This window comes from Melanostigma gelatinosum (genome assembly GCF_949748355.1).
Source record: "Melanostigma gelatinosum genome assembly, chromosome: 12".
In the NCBI taxonomy this organism is placed as follows: domain Eukaryota; kingdom Metazoa; phylum Chordata; class Actinopteri; order Perciformes; family Zoarcidae; genus Melanostigma; species Melanostigma gelatinosum.
The window spans coordinates 9,190,673-9,210,643 of NC_136645.1; the positions used below are offsets into that span (position 1 = coordinate 9,190,673).

The 19,971-nt window shown below is 42.8% G+C and overlaps 1 protein-coding gene across 4 annotated transcripts; it reads right to left on the reverse strand.

Moving 5' to 3' along the window:
- Positions 1 to 139: 139 nt before the first annotated feature.
- On the reverse strand, positions 140 to 16,722 carry add3b (adducin 3 (gamma) b). Of its 4 annotated transcripts, none has more exons than XM_079279967.1 (15): positions 16,607 to 16,722; positions 10,286 to 10,524; positions 9,407 to 9,551; positions 8,574 to 8,725; positions 7,793 to 7,873; positions 7,180 to 7,329; positions 6,727 to 6,870; positions 6,058 to 6,156; positions 5,224 to 5,397; positions 4,674 to 4,934; positions 4,378 to 4,494; positions 3,925 to 4,014; positions 3,269 to 3,392; positions 1,891 to 1,989; positions 140 to 1,736 (listed from the first exon to the last, which is right to left on the reverse strand). In XM_079279967.1, exons 2-15 carry the CDS (start codon positions 10,484 to 10,486, stop codon positions 1,501 to 1,503), a joined length of 2,073 nt encoding a protein of 690 aa, XP_079136093.1. In that variant the 5' UTR covers positions 10,487 to 10,524; positions 16,607 to 16,722; the 3' UTR covers positions 140 to 1,500. The 4 variants fall into 4 exon arrangements, with proteins under 4 accessions (XP_079136093.1, XP_079136094.1, XP_079136092.1 ...); XM_079279968.1 differs by lacking the exon at positions 16,607 to 16,722 and adding an exon at positions 11,375 to 11,529; XM_079279966.1 differs by lacking the exon at positions 16,607 to 16,722 and adding an exon at positions 11,357 to 11,529.
- Positions 16,723 to 19,971: the final 3,249 nt, after the last annotated feature.

Consider the following 19,971-nt stretch of genomic DNA (forward strand, 5'->3'; position numbering starts at 1 on the left):
CACACCAGACTGAAATAAATGCAAAAGTATCCAACAACATTAAAAAAAAGAACTCTACACAACTGTATTTGATAAGGTATGGAAGGATAAGGTCACATACTTTTTAGTCAATTAGCAAGCGAGCAATAAAACATTAAAGAAACGTATCTGAGCTTTTATTACATCGGTAGAAGGCCATTTTCAAAGGAGTGACTCTGAGGGAAGGTGACGGTAATGTTTCACCAGGGAGAAGAACCAGGCGGCACAAAGAGCAATGTACACAATGCAGGGAGATAGAAGCACTAGGCACACACATTACAAAGAGTAATACAACGATAAAATATTGTTATTAGATTGTACTGTCACATTTCTATGTTTCATTGTTGAACATTTGGTTTAGCGTAACAAAAGAAGTTCACACAAAGAAAACTATTTACAAAGGCAAAGACTTCACTCCCTTTGGGTCAAAACAAATCATTCACATTATTGACTGGGATGTTAATATACGTCTGGTCCTCAAATATACTTTATATCAAACTCTAACAGCGGCTATGAAGACGAGCTCTCCACAGCATATTGCCATCAACTGACACAATTGGTCAAAACATCGATCAGTCAACTCTGCGATTCAGGCCTGACGCTTTCATCGTCCAGACGTGCAGAGATTTCCTGTCATTTCTGTAGACGTCACTCATAAACATCAATATGCGAGAATCCTCACTTTGCAGGGCTCCTTCTGTTGGTCACAGTCAATTCCTCGTCACAATTACAATAAAGCAGCAACCATGGCAACAATACCGCTGACAAAAATGTAAAAATGTTGTGAGTCATTACTGAATTATCCATCACAGCATGTTTAGTATAAGAGTTAGTATGTAAGGACTATCAAATCATTTATTTAACGATCAAACACTATATTGTAATCGCTAAAATACAAACCAACATATATTGTTACAAGATAGTAGAACTATGAATACGTTCAGATACAAATCGTACTTCTTATTAGGCTGACTGCTGTATAGTCTAAGTATGTTCAGCCACTGTTACACACAACTAGTGTGATTGTTCAATTGAAGAATTATAAAGACAATCTTCTTAGCTTTCAGTGTACATTCAACGATGAACTTGTGCAAAAGAGAGAAAACAAAAATCATAAGAACATAACTGTTTTGACATCCATTTTAAATCCCATTAAAATATGGGTAATAACCACAGATAAGCATGTTTGCGTTCGCTTTTCATTCGATTCGATTATACTGAGCCCTTCGGGGGCGGTCGATCACAAATTCTCGTGGGTAAAAAAACTTTCGTATTACCTTTTGCCGGCACGTCTTGGAAAAACTTTCACACTAAATAATAGCTGTGAATGAGGGAAGGCTTTAAAAAAAACAACCCAGTCCTGGGAGACTTTCTGTATTGCATTTCCCTTCAACAAGACTGAAATAAAGAAGGCAATTCAGAAGCTTTCATAGCAAAACACTAATTGTTTTTTTGGGTTTTTTTTTTTTACAGTAAATGACCTCAGGCCTCTGTTTTTTCTTTCTCATCCTTCTTTTTCTTGCTTTTCTTCATGAATGAAGGTGTGCGGAACTTATTCTTCTTCTTCTTGGGGGACTTGGTCTGAGCCTCCTCCATCTTCTCGTTCGACGTAATAGAGATGTCCACCGTTTCCGAAGTGCTCAAGCTCAGCTTGGACACCTCGATGCTCAGATCCTCGTCCGTCTCTTCCAAGTGGTCTTTCCCATTGGGTATCGTGTCTGTCACAAGATGAAACCGCGTCGGGGAACAAGGATGCAGATGAGAAGTGCGTTGCGAGGATATTTTTAGATTACACCAAAACACAAAAGCAAACAAGCAGCTATTGCTGACAATTTCAAATGACTATAATTTCAATGGCTATTGGCTAATTACCGTGTTTAGCTGGCGTCATTATGGGAGAGAGGGAGAGGGAGATAGTAGAGCCATCAAATGTGGTCATCTCCTCTGCATCAGTGGCATCATCATCATCTTCTGTAAAAGGATTAAAGTCATCAGCGGTCAGTCGTTCATTAAAGCCGCTGTGTTCATGAGAGTGAGGCGCATTGGATTAACACATTTATGTCGCTCAGAATTGTCTTTAAGACCAAGAGTCTCCGGCCACGCTAGCTGCTCTGTGAGGCAGCGCTTTGAGCTACGTGTTGAAGTCAGCATGCTACATGTTCCCTGTAGTTTAGTGTTGGCATGCTTACGTTTGCCAATTATCACCAAACACAAAGCACAGCTGAGACCGATGCCAGTGTCATTATTTTTGTTTTTCAGGTATTTGCTTGTAAAAAAAAATACCAGAAAATAAAACTTTTTGAACCTGATGATGGCGCTAAAGTGATTACACTGAATGCATGGAGACGATTTTATGGCAATCCAATCCCGGACATTTCACTCAAAACCTCACGATGGCGCTAAAGAAAAGCTCAGGCCCTATTGCCCTATTGCAAATAAAAACAAAAACATTGAATACTATGCTGGTTTAACAACACTGGTACAATTATTTTTATCAATCTCTTTTAGCTGATGTGTTCCAAGACGGACACATTGTTGTTTAGAGGGTGAAAAATGAAGGTGCTACTCTAATACACAGCTGTAGAAATGTTTCCCCGTCTGCAGTCATAACCAAGACATGAATAGTCTGACAAGACGTCTTTGCAGCTCGTCTCTCACCATCCCTGTGTGAGCTGACTTCATAGCTGAAGAGTGAAACCATGGACTGACATTTTCTTTTTTTTCTCTCAGGAATATCCTCATTTCAGTGAACATAGTTCCAACATTTCCCCCAGACATGAGCCGAGCACTCTGACTGGACTACAGGCTAGTGAGACTGCTTTCATGGCTCTGCAAGAAGTACGGCGAACTACAATATTAGCATTACACCCAAATAATCATCAAGACATAGTCATTGCAATCCATGCAATAATGCAAGATCTGTGTTTCTTAATTTAAAAGATTGCATCGTTCTTCAGAAAGCTGCCTCTAATGGGTCCTAAACTGTAGTTTGAACTACTTCTTTTTGGCCTTGCTTGGTGAAGTCAGAGAGCGCTGTTAAACTTTTGAGATTAGCGTTGTCTCTGCATCCCAATCTCTTGACCCCTGTGAGCGTTCAGGTTTAACTTCAAACACGCCACACACCCATAATCTATATGGGATGATGTCAGATATGAGCTTGTGTGGGATTCAATTAAGCAGAGATTTTCTGCGCCTCCTGAGAGCGATGGAGCACTTTAAGGCTGCGTAATAGGAGAGAAAGCGTTACTACCGTCTTGGCCTTGCTGCTTTCGTTCTACCAGGCTCTTGTATTCCTCCAGTACTTTCTCCGTGAGCTCATTGAAGGGGTTGGGGGGAAGAGAGCGAGTCTGCTCCTCGTCCTCAACGATGAAAGCCTGATCGACAGGAGAGAATGACGAGACGTTACGGACACCTGATGTGATGCATTCTTCAGTGAAAAGAAGTAATTGCTCATTGGTAACGATGGCAACATGGTTATACTTTTATGTTTACATACTAAAGAGTTGTTTGAAACCTATTGTTGGGGACAAGTTAAAAGGTCTCAACCATGAAACAGGACTATTGCACAATAAAGAAAGCATTTTCTCGCCATGTCTGCATTTTGTTTCCCCTGTGCAAACATTTGACTTTGATAACGTGATAAGAGGAATATCCGTATTGATTTGGGTGTTAAAACTCCTTTTCTACTTGATGGAATTTGACGTTGGCTCGTTGGTGATTTTATTTAAAAGAGTTAAATGTTTGTAAGGGTAGTGTTGTCGTATAAAATGGTGTGATGATTGTGCTTAGTGGTTTGAAAACTGCAGCAGTGTTTTAGAAAATGTGCTAAAGCAATTAAAATCCTGTCTCATGCAGTGTGGCTGCACCTGTGACTTTGTGCCTTTTACAAATGGTAAATATACTCACTGGGCCTTTAATGGTGTCCACAACAATGCCTGAGAGTAACTGAGATTTTGGTCCGGCAGTCATCATGTAACCTCTGTGCAGTTCTTTTATCTGAACAAATTTAAGCAACAAAATCATATTAAGTCAAGACATTACACATACAATATCTGTGTGTGAGACATACTGTAACAAACACTCAACAACACAGCAAATGACAAAAGAGTTCTTCAATTCATCATCACAAGACAACAACCAATTTGGAAATAAATGGCAAATTAATCCATGAAGAAAGTGATGGTTAGTTGCAGCCTTACTTGCCAGAACATATTGATCAGCATTCATTTATCGAATACAATTTTTGTACCTATTTCTATGGCATATATCATAGAGAACGCTCTAATAATGATACAATGCAGACAATAAGAATGAATTCTTTCGGCGTCTGATATTGAGAAACGTGATGTTTGAACTGACCCTGTTCCTCTTATCCAAAACCTCTGTGGGATTAGTGTTGAGTGGGACAAACTGGTTGGGGTCCTCGATCTTTATCGGTGTGCCGATGTTATTGCCTGGCTCTGAAGACTTCATCCACTGAGAAAGAGAATAAGTACAAATTGGGGAAAATAACTCAATTTTCAGATTGACCACAAGAGGGCAGGCTAACACAAAGGAATGGCTGCTCTCCAGCTCACTACTTCCTTCAGAGGCCAAACCCGTAAAGGCCAGATTATTAAATTCCTTTTTACAGTTTGACATGAAAATCAACGCACCATGGTCTTGGTCCTGGGGCTGACGTCCCCGCTGGGTGAATGTTCAGGAACATTGACCCTCAAGTAGCTGTTGGGCGAGTTGAGCCACCGGGTCCTTTCTCTTTGCTGTTTCTGCGCCATAAACGTCAAGGGGCTTCGCAGACCCATCTCACTGTCCTCCGGTGACACAGCCGACACCGTGGCGGGGATCTCCACGTCGTTCTTAGAGCGGGGTTTTTCACGCACAATGGGGTTCCTATAAGAGTAGCCTGTTCTGTAGCCCTAGGTCACACAAAGAGGAAACATTACTGTGAAATACTAACTGGACAGTGTTCCTGTTCCAGAGGCGGAAACTGTTTGCAGTCCGTTGTAGTGTTCTCCAGATGACACCCATTAAATAAGACATATCAAATACAAGAGATACAAGGATTCAAAGGATGCACAGGCCACCCAAGATCCACTTACACAATGCTTCTAAAGATTTAAACAGCGCTGTATATACAAACTGCGTTTTTGCAGCCGTGCCCAGTTTCAAAGGGAATAGATAAAACACAGGTCAGGGTTCGCTCACCAGGTTGTCCAGCATCCTCATGAGAGACTCGAGCTCGGCCTCGCCCACTTTCCACTTGACCTCATTGTCCATCACCAACCCGGCAGCGGCCACTCCCTGGGTCAGGGGTTTAAACTTCTCTCTGTCCAGGAGCACCAGGTTGTTCACGCTGCCGGAACACCCCAAAGCATTCACCTGAACAAAGGCAACGCCATTGTTATTATTCTGGTGTACACATTTTTTACTTTAGGAGTTACAAGAAGCCATATTCTTGTTCTGTAGCAAGTTACTCACGGTTTACCGTCATTAATTCATTTCAATTATCAAAACATCGTATTTTCTCTTCTCAGATACAGTAGGATTTTAATTTGAAAATAAATATAATTATAAGATATATGGGCTTTCAATATGTGTCAAAAACAAGTCCAGAATGATGGAAAAACGAGCCGACTGCTTCCCTGACAAAACAACAGGAGTTTCTCAGAAACGCGGCAGGGTTCCACCTGGTTCTGTCTCTAAACAGCGCTCTCCATCACATATTTGACTTGGCTTTGTTCAAACAGTCTGTATGTTAGACATCAGCTTTTCATTTCAGGCACTGCAGTATTATTTTGCGATTTGCAACCAAGTCTGACTCATTCGTAGAAGAAATGAAAAAAGTTTGCGAAATGTTTAAAAAATGCTGGTGATAGTAATAATAAAGTGATTTAAACACATGTAGTTAGCTTATAACTGTGTAACGGTCTATCTCGGCCACATTCAGGTTCAGAAATTGCTCTGCCCAAATTATGGCAAATGTCATGACATTACCGTGAAGAGGTACCATCAAGAACAATAGTGTCAAGCTTTTTATACCTGGATTTCACAGGCTTGCTGTGAGTGGTACACGTAGTGAAAAGCCTCTTCTACGGTTTCTCCCAAAGCGAGCAGCCCGTGGTTCCTCAGGATCATCACCTAAAAAACACCATAATCACTATGAAGCGCAAAACAAATCCAGCTGAGCTAATACTATAGCATAACCAGATATACTAGCACATGAATTACATCAATCAATGTGTCATGTATGCTAATGAGTAATGTGCTTATTCGCTTTCCAGTGGGAGTTAAATAAGATCGATGCCACGCTCGCATTGTAAAGACTGGTAGCTACTCCCAGTCTTTATGCTAAGCTAATCATCTACTGGCTTCAGCTTCATATTCATCTTATCATCTAACTTTCAGCAATTGAAACGAAAGAAGTGCATTTTGCAAAATGCTAAACTATTCGATTAAACGGTGTTTCTAATGTTCTCTTCTCTTTATGTAATTGTTAAGTGGTTGAGACAAAATGTTCACGGTTAGTTAGCAAAAGAAACAAACGGATTAAATTATGAGTAACAACGCATGATTTGTGTGACACGCTTCCGTTCCAGTTGTGCATAAAGTATGACATAATAACTCACAACTTCCAACCAGGAGTTGAAAGCCTTCCATCCCGTGATAAAGGGAGCCTGTCACTAATGGAGTCCCTTGGTTTGACAGTACCTTGGCACTCGGGCCCAGAGCTTTCTGAAACTCCACCATCTCCTCTTTATTAACCAGGCTGCCGTGGTAACCAAAGCAGCTCACGTCTCCCAGAAGCAAAGCCTCCTGGGAAATGGGCAGGATTCCACATTTCATCGAGGACACCTGTTAACACGGGATAAAAGCAAGTAAGACCGCGACGCACCAACATATAAATAGAAGCACATTTCTTTTTCTCGCTATCAGGCAGAAATAAAACTTTACACAGCGATGTTCATCATGTGTTGTGCATTTTACAGCCTCGCTTCAACGGAAACGGTGAAAGCGCGTAACAGGGTGTCTGCATCTGAAATAAATAGCAGGGGGCTGCTTTTTAATTCATCCTTTCCCTCTGTTGCCAAATAAGCATTGAGCAGCAGCTTGTAGGCCTTGATTAAGACGAAGCTTGTTTAATATCGCCTGCAGTGTACTTACAGCAGCTGTGGCGGGGGTATGTATGTGAACGATGCATCTCACGTCGGGGCGCATGGAGTAAATGGCAGCATGAGGAGCGAACCCAAAGTGGTCGATGCTGAGATCAGTCGAACCCTGGTCCACCACCTCACCGACGATGTTTACTTTCACCTAAACATGGCAGGAAAAAAAGCCATTATTTTAGAAAAAGACGGAATAATTTGAAATTCCATTAAAGGCACCCTGTGGAGGTTTCTTGTAAAGAAACAAATCTGTATTTCTTCCCTCACAAAACAGCTGCAATGCAGTTCCTCCCTTCAATATATTTGGGAACCGGCATCATTTACATCCATGCTTGCTCACTAGCAGTCTCCTCCTTCCCTGCCTCTTGCCTCTGCCTATTACTATCTGTATTGCGTCGCCTACATGCGTGTGTGTCTGCATGCAGTGTATTATACTGATGTGCCATGCCTCCCTGGTGGGGGCATTCATGACATACAACTAAAACAGGGAGCCACACATAACAACACATGATGGTATCATTGTGAAGCGATTTGTTTTTCATCGAAATTCCATGGGGAAGCAGTCTGCACTCATGATGGGAATATGACAACAACACAGTCATTGTGCTCACCAAATTTGCTGCCGTCACCTCAGCGAAAGACAGACCTCGTGGACTGATAAGAACATGATCCTGCTCTTTAGTGACACGCACCTGAAGCACAATGAACATATTGTTAAAATCCAAAACATATCGAGGTTACAATAAAATGAAGAAAATGAGACATTCCGAAATGTCTGCGATGATACTGCAGTGTATAATCAAGCTGGGGCAGGAGAATCTAAGCCTATATATATATATGCGTGTATTTCTGACCCTTATAATGCTTCTGCAGGAGTGTTTCCCTCGTACATTTATTCTTGTCAGGGTCCAAAAGCACCAAAGCCACAGGAGACCAAATCTCGACTGTTAAAAAGTTATTTAAGCTGGGTTAACAGCTACTTGGAGCAGGGACAACCATTTCATAGATCCATGGGTACAGGAAACTCTGAACCACAAAGGAAAGCTCTCTTCACTCTGAAAAATCCAAAAATAAGTGTGTGGGTTGATAAAAACTGACTTTCTAGGCTTTGGTCTTTGGGGAAAATGTGAGCTTAATATCTTGAAATCGCAGGTGTTTATCACATATTTCCGTTTGAGTTCTTGCTGTTGGGGAGCTGTACACATTCTCAAATCTGACATTTCCAAACCATAAATAATATATGGGCTCTGAAAATGAAGAGGTATTCCCCCTTTAAGCCTCCCAGTAGCCAGAAAACACCAGGCACACATAAAGTTACACAAACCCTGTGCGGCATACACAAGCAGATGTGCAGCGGAGCGGCTAGACGCCGTGAAGGGAAGTTGTACTCACGGTATTGTAGGAGCTTGTAAAACGAGCCCAGCTGAAGAGGTCAACAAGCCTGTAGAGGCTGGCCAGCCTGCAGCGACTCTGTTTCTCCCCTTTGGCAAAGGAGGGAGACTCGATGCCAAACAAGTCATTGACTGGAGTCACCATCCCAATGCCTGTCACAAGACATAACATCATCAGCAACTTCTGGTGCAACAACAACATTCAATTTGAAGGTTGTTTCCATGGTTTTCTTCTCCAGTATATAAAGTGGAAACATCCCAGGGAGTCTCTACAGCTGGAGCTTAAGAAAAGGGTCTTTCTCAGAATTCCCATCGAGGAACCGAAGGGTATTTTTGGGCTGGAACACCATAAAAGGGAATTTAATGATACAGGGCCATATCTTTTACAGCCACTTCAGATTTTTAAAGAGCGGCTCTGCCTCTGCAACCCCATAGACATTTCCGACGGTGACATTTTTTCCCTCACATTTACAGTTTTGATTGTCTTTTTCAAATTGATCTTTTTAGTTCTGGGTGCTCTGTGACCTCCACAAGACACACAAGACAAAGAGGTTTTGGCTAACATAATCCACATCGCAAACTGCTGTATCATTACCAAGACGGATCATGAGGGCTGGCTACTTAATAGGAACACTGACAATGAAGAATGCTGTAAACAGCTTTCTGCCTCCTCTGCTGCTTCGAGGGTTGTTGCTCAGTGTCACAGGAGTCTGACAATGAAGGTATTCAGCCTGCATAATGCACACGCAGACACGCTGAATGGCAATCAGGCCCGAAAGGGAGATAGATGACGAGATTGGAGACACACACACACACAAACACGCTATTACTCACTGATGGGCGAAGTCAGAGGGCCGGCCCCTCCCAAGGTGCTGGCCATGACCAGGTCCGCAATCTGTCTCAGAGCCAGAAGACCTGTAGGGTTGTTGCCCTTGGTCATCTGATCCTCAATCAGGCCTTCCAACTCGTCTTTAAACACCTGTAGACAAAAGAAGAGAGGCTCAATTAACCTAGCAACACAACCTAATCTCACTTCAACACCTCAGGGTGCCAGGGAGCACCGCTTATTAAATCTGTAAACAAATCACTAAAGACAGCTAGAAACCTCTTTGTGTGTCTGTGAAAGGGACTAGAAGCAGGAGGGATCGCATCAAACCGTATAATCAATTTCTGCCTTCAAGAGTCTTGAAACAGTCTTCCTATGTGCTGCAGCTAAGCTCCAGCATTCTGCTTCATCCAACCATAGTTCCCATGGTGATGAGATGAGCTCCACTCGTTGGGCCCGTTATGCAATCACAGTGTGAGCTCGTCTTAGTTCCATGCTCTTCATTGGCATGTGTTTGTTTGCTCCTCCACGCACTTCATCTCACCAGACTGCACTGCTTCTGTTTCTGAGATATTGTCTCCTGCGGTATATATGGGCGCAGAGTGAGAGGAGAATTCTACGATTGAGGCGACAACCAAAGAATACGTTGATTACCGGTTAATGGCTCGAGCTGCTGAGTGTCAGAAAATAGTGACAATGCCCGTTTATAGTCCTTGAGTCCTTCAGATATCTTCCAGTTTAATATTGTGCAAGACGAATGAAGCCAACAGAAAAATAACATTTCAGTCGGTCTCGGGTGACGGTGCCTCTCTGTCTCTGTTTATTACTCATACGCGCTGAGAGCTTGTGTGTAGGAGGGCACGTATACGGAGCCGCGGGCTACATACTGGACTCTGCAAGATCTGGGTGACCCTCTTCTTCTGCTCCATCATGTTGAAGTCCTGCCTCAGGTCCGGCGACATGTTCTTGCCGCGCAGGTACTCGGGGTCGCTCTCGTTCGCGCGGTCGAAGTAGCGCTCCTTGGGGTCGTTGTTGGACAGGGCCAGGGTGAGAGACCCCGCCGTCTGCCTCACCTCCACCAGGCTCATGTCTCTCGCTGCGCAGCCTCCTACTCGTCCTCTGGGATCTGAAACAAAAAAATATGAAACAGCACAGCTTGCTTCACATTCGGGCTGTCAAGGCAACGGGTTGTTGTTTCACCAGGGAAAAGATGCTGTATGGTTTGTGTGGTGACTCATGTAATTACAAGGATGGGGACAAAAGCGAGGAAGGACGTTGTCTTATGATTGATGCTGCTCTGTGAGCACAAAGCTGCTGATGTGCAAAAACAAAAAAAGATGACGTCACTGCAGCTGTAGACATAACGCATGTATTTTTCACAGAAGTAATTACAACTCAATAACACAGCAATGCATGTGGACATCAACAACACCTCTCGTTCTCACAGGTTAAGTTTTCTCTCACTTTGTGTTTTGCAGCTTAAGAAGCTCACTGTCTCTACACAGACGCAGGCCAAGTCATAAAAGTGTGAGATGAAAGCAGAGGGAAGTCTCCCCACTTCTACCGGTCCTCCAGCAGCTATAAAGCAACAGTAAACAAAGGTAGGCCTCGTGTGAATTAGCCAGTTTGAATAGCAGTTAGCACCTTTGATACCTGGACGTGGGGCTGGGTGGATGCAGGAGACCGCTGCCAGGACTACATTACACCAGGGCCTCCAAAATGAACTCGTTTCAACTCCACCAAACCAAATGCAAACTTCCACCGACGGTTTTGCAGTAGCCTGTTATCCAGAACACTCGGTGCATGGCGTCAAATTACAACTTTAAACCATTTGTACTACGGGCGGGAGGAGGGGGGGGGGGGTATGTTAGCCGAAGCTACACTTTGAGACGTGCACGCGCCCTTAGCGAACACAAACTCGCGAGGAGGAAAAACTGTTACGATAAGTTGGTAATTACCTGAAACAAAGTGCTCACTTGGTGAATTAAGTGACTCCGGGCGACGTGGTGTCGACTTGTTCTCCCCGACAGAGGCTCCAGGATAATCAGACGAACCTTTTATTCCCGACTCGGAGACATCGTGGGGAAAAGAGCGCAACTTGGTGCCGCTACAGTACGCGCACACTGCCTGCTGCTGCGGGTGAGAGGAGTGAGATGAAGAAGAGTGGCTGCATGGAGGAGGATGTGGGTGTGTTTGTGTGGGAAAAAAGGAAAAGTGACCATGTGACTTCACTTATCCACCCACCACCGGGCCTTATGTATGCAGCGGGACAAAGGAATGGCCACTCAGGATCAGCCTACAGCTTTTTAGACTCTTCTTTACAACAACACTGTAGTTTCGCGACCGTGTTTCTCTGTTTATCCCTAATATCCCACAAAGGAACTTGTAATACATTGCTACCAGTTTCAGCCAGAGTTGGTGATTTATTTTCTCTTATGGCCTTTGTTGTGTGTGTGATTCATTAACTTCTACCACCTCATGTCATAAATAACTGAGGCTCCTGTGTGTTCACCACAGCCCCTCAGTGGAGGTTTGCATCAAAGCTACAAGGCCCAGCCAACAACAAAACAGAGCACTTCAAAGCCAGAACAAGTGCTTCCCTCTGAAAAAGTGAGGGCCTCCACCAGAAAAAAAAGATTTCCAAAAATATAGGATGTTGGTTTTTATAAAGTAATGAAACACAGATGTTCTCTCTAGGAGGAAACACACTCATATTTCTGATTTATCATATTCACTTTAGACTAGATTCCACAAACACAATGTACCCTGCTCACTGTGATGTGCCCAATACATGAATACATATGATTCTAGGTAATAAGCCATGTGCAACACACTGAATTATACCAGACATATTTGTCCACCACTCGGTCACTTCTCACGGCAAAATGTTCGTCACTTAATGTGCTGGCTTTGCGTTCTTGGGAGTCAAGTCACATAAGATCATCTCATGATAATATAGCGATAATAACACCAGCTAATGGAGCCTCAGGAAATACTTGCACGCTGCTTTTCTTCAAGCAAATAAATTGGCCCTCTAACTGTAAACGGTATAAGATCAAGATTAAAGTGAATGTGATGCTGTGCAGCTTTATCCTGCTGAGAAAGGATCCCTCCTCACTTCTCACCACCTCTCAACTCTTCTCTGCCGTGCTGCAGCCGGTCTCTCTTTAGTTTAGAGAGTATTGTAGCAATATTTAAATATTAAGTGAATGCAACTCTGGAATCTCTCGTTTTTCTCAGCCCCCTGCCCGAGTTATTAGCCCTTTAATCACACACGATCAGACACACAAATATCGAGATTTTAGGAGCAAGAGAGAGTCTGACTGACATAACAGTGTCAGGACATAGAGTGGAGTCTCGGAGGCGGAGCAGAAATGTGGACATATGGGTTGATGTAATGAAAAGCAGAACTTCCTCACTCCAGAGATATGTGAACCCTCAAACCCTCAAACCCTGCCTCCCTGTTTCTGGCAGAGCTCCCACCGAAACCACGTACAAGCTTAAATGTCTCCACACACACACACACACACACACACTAAACACACACTCAACATCCTCCCACCCGCCAGCCCCCGCATTCTTGCTGACTATTTGAACTTTTCAGCGAGGGCAGTCTATCTTGGACGCATTGACCAGATGTCAGGTGTTATTAGTCGACGCCTCATTCATACAGATTACTGCTGAGGATAAGTCCGCAGACAAAAGCACACCTTTGTCTTGTCACAAACCTGCTACTCTACTGGAAATAACCTCCACATGCAGACACGCAAATGCTGCCTGGATCCACGGTTTTAAACCTGTGAGAGAGACATCAGTACAAAGACTAACGACCAGCACCGTGTTGTGGTTGAACTTTGGTTGAGCTTAAGAAAGTCTGGCACTGTGGCAGGCAGAGCATGTTGGACTGAAAACGCAGGGATGCATGAAGCCACCTTTTGACCTGCAGATTCTCCCTCCTATAGTTTGCTCTCGTCTCTGCCGCTCATGGGTTTGGGTTTATGACGGCGCTGGCTGGTGCTGTATTCGGTTTCTCTGACCTGGAATAAGCTGAAGGTAGAGTGACAGAGGCTATTAATAATGTGTAGGAGTGCATGAAATGTAAATGGTAGAATATTCCGAAATTAATGATCAGTGGATAACAGGACCATTAAAAGCAATTGACGATTTACCAATTTAATAAAACTGATGTTCATAAACATGAATTGTGCTATTAGATATACATTTTATTCCAGTGAATAGTGAACCTCTCTAAAGTTTGAGGACTTGTGAGTGAAAGAGAAAATGGATCCATTTGAGCTGCAGATATCTTGACTTTTAGTCCCTAGTCCTTCCCATGATGCAACTCAATAGTGTGTTTCATTCCTTCATTAGAACCCTCGCTGCCTGTTCACAGGGCATGTCTTTCACACCCCAACAGAGTTTGTAAATTGTTAAACATTTGTTGCCTCTAAGTCCAAGCTGATAATGACATCATGGAGGTCATTTTCTCAAATTTTGAAAAAAGCTCATGAACATAGATGTTGTACAACTGTTTCACAGGTTGAGTAGTACTCCTCGTGACATATTTCGTTGTCGAATTGATGAAGTTTACCTTTAAATGTTTTACATTTTCTTTCTTTCTCTTCTTTCTTTAATCTACGAGCTACCCCATGATTATTGTTCGGTTAAAATATTGCAAGCTCTGTGCAAAGAAAATAACAAACAACAGCATTCATCATTTTCCATGTCTCATTTTCCCCCACAATTTTTTGACAGCTGTAAGATTTTGGAAGGAAAAGGAAACTGTTTCTTTCTCTGGAATCTGCAGAATGTTGTCTTCAAGCTGCCGGATGAAAGTCTAAATTCAGCCGGTACTCTCAGGTATACCGCAGATGTCACCAAAGTACTGCATGACAAGAATAACACAGAGCGGAGCTTTCAGTGGATCTTTGTTATTGGGAACGATGAATGAATCACAGACAACGGGAACCACTCAGAAAGTACTGCAAACATGCAGAGCAACATATGTACATTTTTATCATGATTGATGTGGAGGGAGGAAAAAACTAAAACAACAACTTTGTCTTCGGCTTTTTCCCACCACTGTTGCCATGGTAACCAATGCTTATTCTGTCTCTTGTCTGAGGCTGACGTGAGGAGGAGAGCGAATCTCTGCCAGATAACGTCCACTTTTACAGACAAGAGGCTGTTCTCTGCAAAATGCATGGAAATAGAAAATAGAACGCCACCAGTTCATGGAAATACAATGAGGAGAAGCAGATAATAACTTTAGCTATTCTCTGCCTCCTTTGACTGATTGTTCTTCCTTGTAATTAGAGCACGGAGGAAACGGTCATTGTATTCCCTCATTAATTACAGACATTCTGTATTGATTACCTACAAGATTGAAATCGCAACTGTTTCCTTTCCAACTACAGACATCTGGCCACAAATATTGGCCACAACCCTTTCAGAGTTTTTGCCAGGCCCCTCTCCGATAACCATTTCTGGTAATTATACTCTGGCCACTGCTGGGCACCTTTTTTATCAACTCAACCTGACCCGCTGCCCTGAGAGCGAGATTGTTTGGAGCCATATGGCAGCACAGTAATCTGTGAGGCTTAAATTTGTTTCTAAATAATTAGCTATAATTTGACCAGTAGTCTACCCAACACAGCTGCACATTGTTTGCCTGAACCTGAATGTGATCATAGACCACAAAGAGTTGTTGACCACATTTTACATACCTGTAAAACCCTAAATTCCCACAGAGAGTACATGTTTTTGATCGAGTTGTGCAGACAGTATAACTAAGTTGATATCATGCTGTTAATGTGCTCACTTGGTGTTTATCATTTATGAGGCACTGTCTAACTTGATGGACATTTGGACAATTTAAATGACTTATCAGAGCATTATTTACTGTTGTTACTGAGCAAAGAGGGCATAGCTGCTTGTCCTACTGTAGTTTTTACATTTACATTCAGTCAAACTTGCTTTTGCATTGACCTTGAGGTGGTTGGAGAGAAAAGAGAACTTGTACTCCAGAGTTTGTGTTTCTGCTGCAAAACAATGCCATTGTTTTGACAACTTCACACAGAATATATCCCGACTTGCTAAAAATGGCCCTGCTACACTCCCACAGCAGGGTGGGTGGCAGGCAACAACAGAGCACACTTTCAACCTGAAACAATTTACATTGTTACAGTTGGATCGGTGCCTTCGCAGCTTTTGGGTGTAGAACCGCATTAGGACACACATGTAGACACACACACACACACACACTGCAGTTGTGTGGAAATAGACTGTTTACCTAAGTGGAGGAGCTGGCTGTAGTCCCTACAGTGGTTGTATTTGGACGGCATCCATGTTGGAGAGCGAGTGGTTAGTGTGCGGTTCACTTTTACTCAAGGCTGAGGTGGTGGTCGAGCTAACAGATCCCTCATATGTGTCACCTTGTAACCAACACCCTTGGAAAAAGGAAGTGTTTTCAATTTAGTAATGCTGTAAAAATTCCTGTAAACCTCCAACATTATGCAAAAACCTGTAATTTACTGCGAACAAAAAAGTATCCAAATCGAGTGCAGTAAAAGAATTCCATTTATTATAAAAGTCACTGAGCGACAAGCTGATGACATCATAAAACTTAATCTCACGTAAAATTCATAAAATTTAGAACAGGAACAATCCATTGCACGGGTGAAACGGTCCGGGTCACGACCTGCCTTTTCCGTTTTACGGCTGTCTATAACTCACATCACCAGGCACACGTATTATGAAATCCTGTTTCTGCCCGAGCCCCACATCTAAAGTCAACAAATGCTTGTTCATGTTACTAGGGGTGCCATTAAGTGAAAGCAGCTGCTTAACGCCTCTGCAGCTGGAGTTAGTCCAGCTGCAAGGCAGGCTAGTTTAGCAATGATGATCTTGAGAATGCTGTAAAAATAGACGTAAGCAATTCTTAATGCAAAAAAAAAAAAAGGCAATGCACAGAAACCATATACACCATGTCTTGATATTTTGGAAATTGTCTCACAAAAACCTGTATTATGTAAAGTGTACTTTATCTGCTAACAGTGCATTGAAAATAACCTCTTACCTTCCCAGAGCTTCAAACCCCACAGATCACACAACTGCACAATGCTCCACAGCGTATGTGCTTTGTTCTTAGCTCCAGCAAAGAGCTGTTTCAAAAAGATAAAAAGATTTTAAAAAAGAATACAACTTACGGTGTTGTTCGTTTTTAAACTTATCCTGCAGGAGAATTCCTCGGGTTTTACTTCAAACTCCCACGGTTCCAGCAGTTGCTAGCTGTTTACATTATCACTTTGAAGAGGGTCATCTGGTTTCCCACAAGAGAGGCAACTGCTGCTTTGCCTCTGATCTCCTGAACTCCCTCGGCTCCTCTGTGACGGCGGCTGCCTATTCTCACAGGAAAGCAGGGGAACTTGTCAGAGGAGGTTCTGGAGACCAATCTTTGAGATTGGACTGGACTCAACTGAAAAAATGGGAGGGACAAGCCTTCACCCCCTACATTTATTATGTCTGCTTAATCCTTCCTTGCTGTGGTGTTGGCTAATTTCCAATTCAAAACTAGATTAAAAAAAAAAGGGAATACTTTATTAAGCAGGGATTACTAGTAAATCTGTATCCAACCATAAATGGAGGAAAACTGCAGCAATTTCCTGCCAGGCATATTTTTCCTCTGCATATTGAGCGTGCTTCATGTTTCTAAATTTCGCCGTCGAGAAGGACATTGCACACAGTGAATGCTTGCCCGCTATCACCTCCTCCCACATACTCTCTAACAGTGAGTGAGTAGGATGTGCTGCTTTCCCTCTTTACTGAACCTCCCGAATACATCAGGCAGTGTATGTGGGATGCATGCCCGTGATAGGTGGGTCTGGGTGCTGTTTGTCTTATCAAAATAATAAGAGCGCTTAAAAACCCATCAACAAACACCAAGAGAGTGAAATGTGTTAGCTTATTGTGCAGATTCCGGCTCAACAGGACTCTGCTGTGAAACCTATAACATAACACCTATAATATTTATGTTCCTGATAAACATAGATTTTATCCATCTAATAAAAATCCAGATGTTTTGGAAGAGAAGCCAACAGGAAACTGTCCTCTGATGATTTTATTTAAGTTGGCAGCAGCTGATGAGTCAAATATAGACCTTTCTCTTTTCCTCCACTACGCCGTTGTTGTTGTCTTCGCACAGGCTGATAAAACATTCATTTCCTGAGTTTTTTCTGCAACCACTGAACCACTGAACCACACCCACAGAATGGCCCCAGCCAAAGAGTGCACCCAGGGAGGTCAAAGGTCAAAGACAAGTTATTAAAATAAACATCCAAATGGTGAGACTCAGACACTTCCTCCATACCGCTATAACTTTGAGCCGTTTTGCGTTTTGTTACACCAATGCGCGCGCACACACACACACACACACACACACACACACACACACACACAGAAAGTTTCTAAAATGATGCCATCTCTGGTAAAACTTGTCAAACTATATTCCTACACTACACTGCCATCTAGTGAGGACTCTGCAAACATAATGACAGTAAAATATGTCACCTCTCCTCGTGTGTCTCCTCCTGTCACAAACACTCTAGTGCTCGCTCTCTCATTTGGTTTTTGGACAGGCTGAACCAGCTATCTGGAAAATCAAGAAAATCAGAAGCTTGGGGCAGCGGAGGCAGGGAACGTCACTCCGTGGATGGTTGGTAGCTTTGGGCTGTGAGGTTTCGTGCTTCAGATTTGGGCAAAACATACTTCAGTTTGTTTCTGTGAGGACAGTCAGTCAGATACTTTGTGTTGTTGACGTGCTGGGGAGTCGAACTACAAATGCTAGAGTGTCCTTTTTACATTTTTAGTTATTTCAAGAACTACATTTTGTGTAATTAAGATACTTGAATTAGTTTAAGAATACAAAAACATGGCACAACATCACTAGCAATGGTTTATATTAAAATATGACAAGAATCTATGAGATCGTGATTTAAAGATATATACAATAAATCATACATATTAGAGGTCAAAGAAGGCAACTATATTTTGCAGCGAAATTCGAAAGAAATGTTTTCATAGCTAGTTCAAAATCAGATACATTCCCCCCGCCCCCGCAGCAACCTTTAACTGAATATCAGATTCATGAGTATTTAAGGATAAACATAGCTTCTATATATATGAAGGATCTTCTTCAGGGCACAGAGGAAAGTGGTGACATGATCACAAAAATTGGCGACAGCCGAACATCATGGAGCATATGAGGGAACGTGTCAGGTGTTGATGTAACAGATGTGACAAAAACGGCAAAAATAGCTCTGTTTCGTCTGAGGGTTTGTACTAGTGACTGTGACTTGTCAGAAGCACTGGCATCAAACCTAAGCATCACCTTAAACATGTAACCAATCACACACACACACACACACACACCTTTGAAAGGCTGATATGTGTAGCGCATCACCCTCATCTAACAGTGGAAGGATGATCTGCAGTGGCAGAGATAGTCTGAGACAGATCTTGTCAGGCAGACACGCTGTAGATGAGAGTTCTGGTTCTTTCTTGAGCTGCTTTCATGTCACCAGCATGCACCACCAGTGTTTGACTCTGTTGCTGTTACTTATCACAGAGCCCAACAGTTTTGTAAATAGATCACAGCTCCTCCCTTGGGGCTACATGGCTATGGTCTTTGTATTCAAGAGTCTTTGCAGCTTGCCATTCTTGTGTTGTGCTCTTGTCATTCAAGCACTCGCCAAGACGTTTGCTTTGGTCATAGAAACACACAGATAGGAAGAAAATGGTATTCAGACTCCCCGCATTGACTGGTTGGACCACTCTTGGCTCCCTGCACCCCCTAACCAGAGCTCAGTGCCTGCCCCACTCGCCACAGAGAAAGAGAAGAACGGCTCTGATCTAAAAGGCAAAGCCCCAACTGTGGTTTCACTTCATGTTGGAAGGACAGGGTGCTGTCAGACCATATTCCAAAGTAGTTGAAGAGGCTGTCTCAGGCACGAAGCAATTAACTGTTGTTGTTGTTGTTGTGATGGAGCCAACTGGGATATACTGCTGCCTTCATTATATAGATTCCATCCTTTATTGCTGTATCATAACTGAAAGCATAATTCTAAGCCTTCATTTTCTATAATTTGTACCATGCATATATAGTCTCAATATATCTGTAAAAAATGGGGAAAAAAATGCGATTCACTTCTTTAATGGCATTCATTAGCTGTGTGCTCCAAGTAATTTGCTTGTCCACAGACGGCTCTACAGCATTACTATTTGAATGGTAGAGGACTCACTTCTAAAATGACCCTAGCCTAATGGCTGTTGCAGATGCAGTGCAATTTCCTTCTGCAGCACCACAATAAAGACAAAATAGCCCCTGCCTTTAAACAATTATGCCTCTGTCATCCCAAACAATACCAATGAACTCAGGCAGGTTCACTCAGGAGGACATGAGGCACTTTTCCTAACTCTGGCGCTCTGGCTTAGTCTGTCGTTGAATTACCCCCTACACTGCGACGCAGATTGCTGAAGCCGGCTAGTTTGAGGAGCCACAATATCTCCTGAGGTG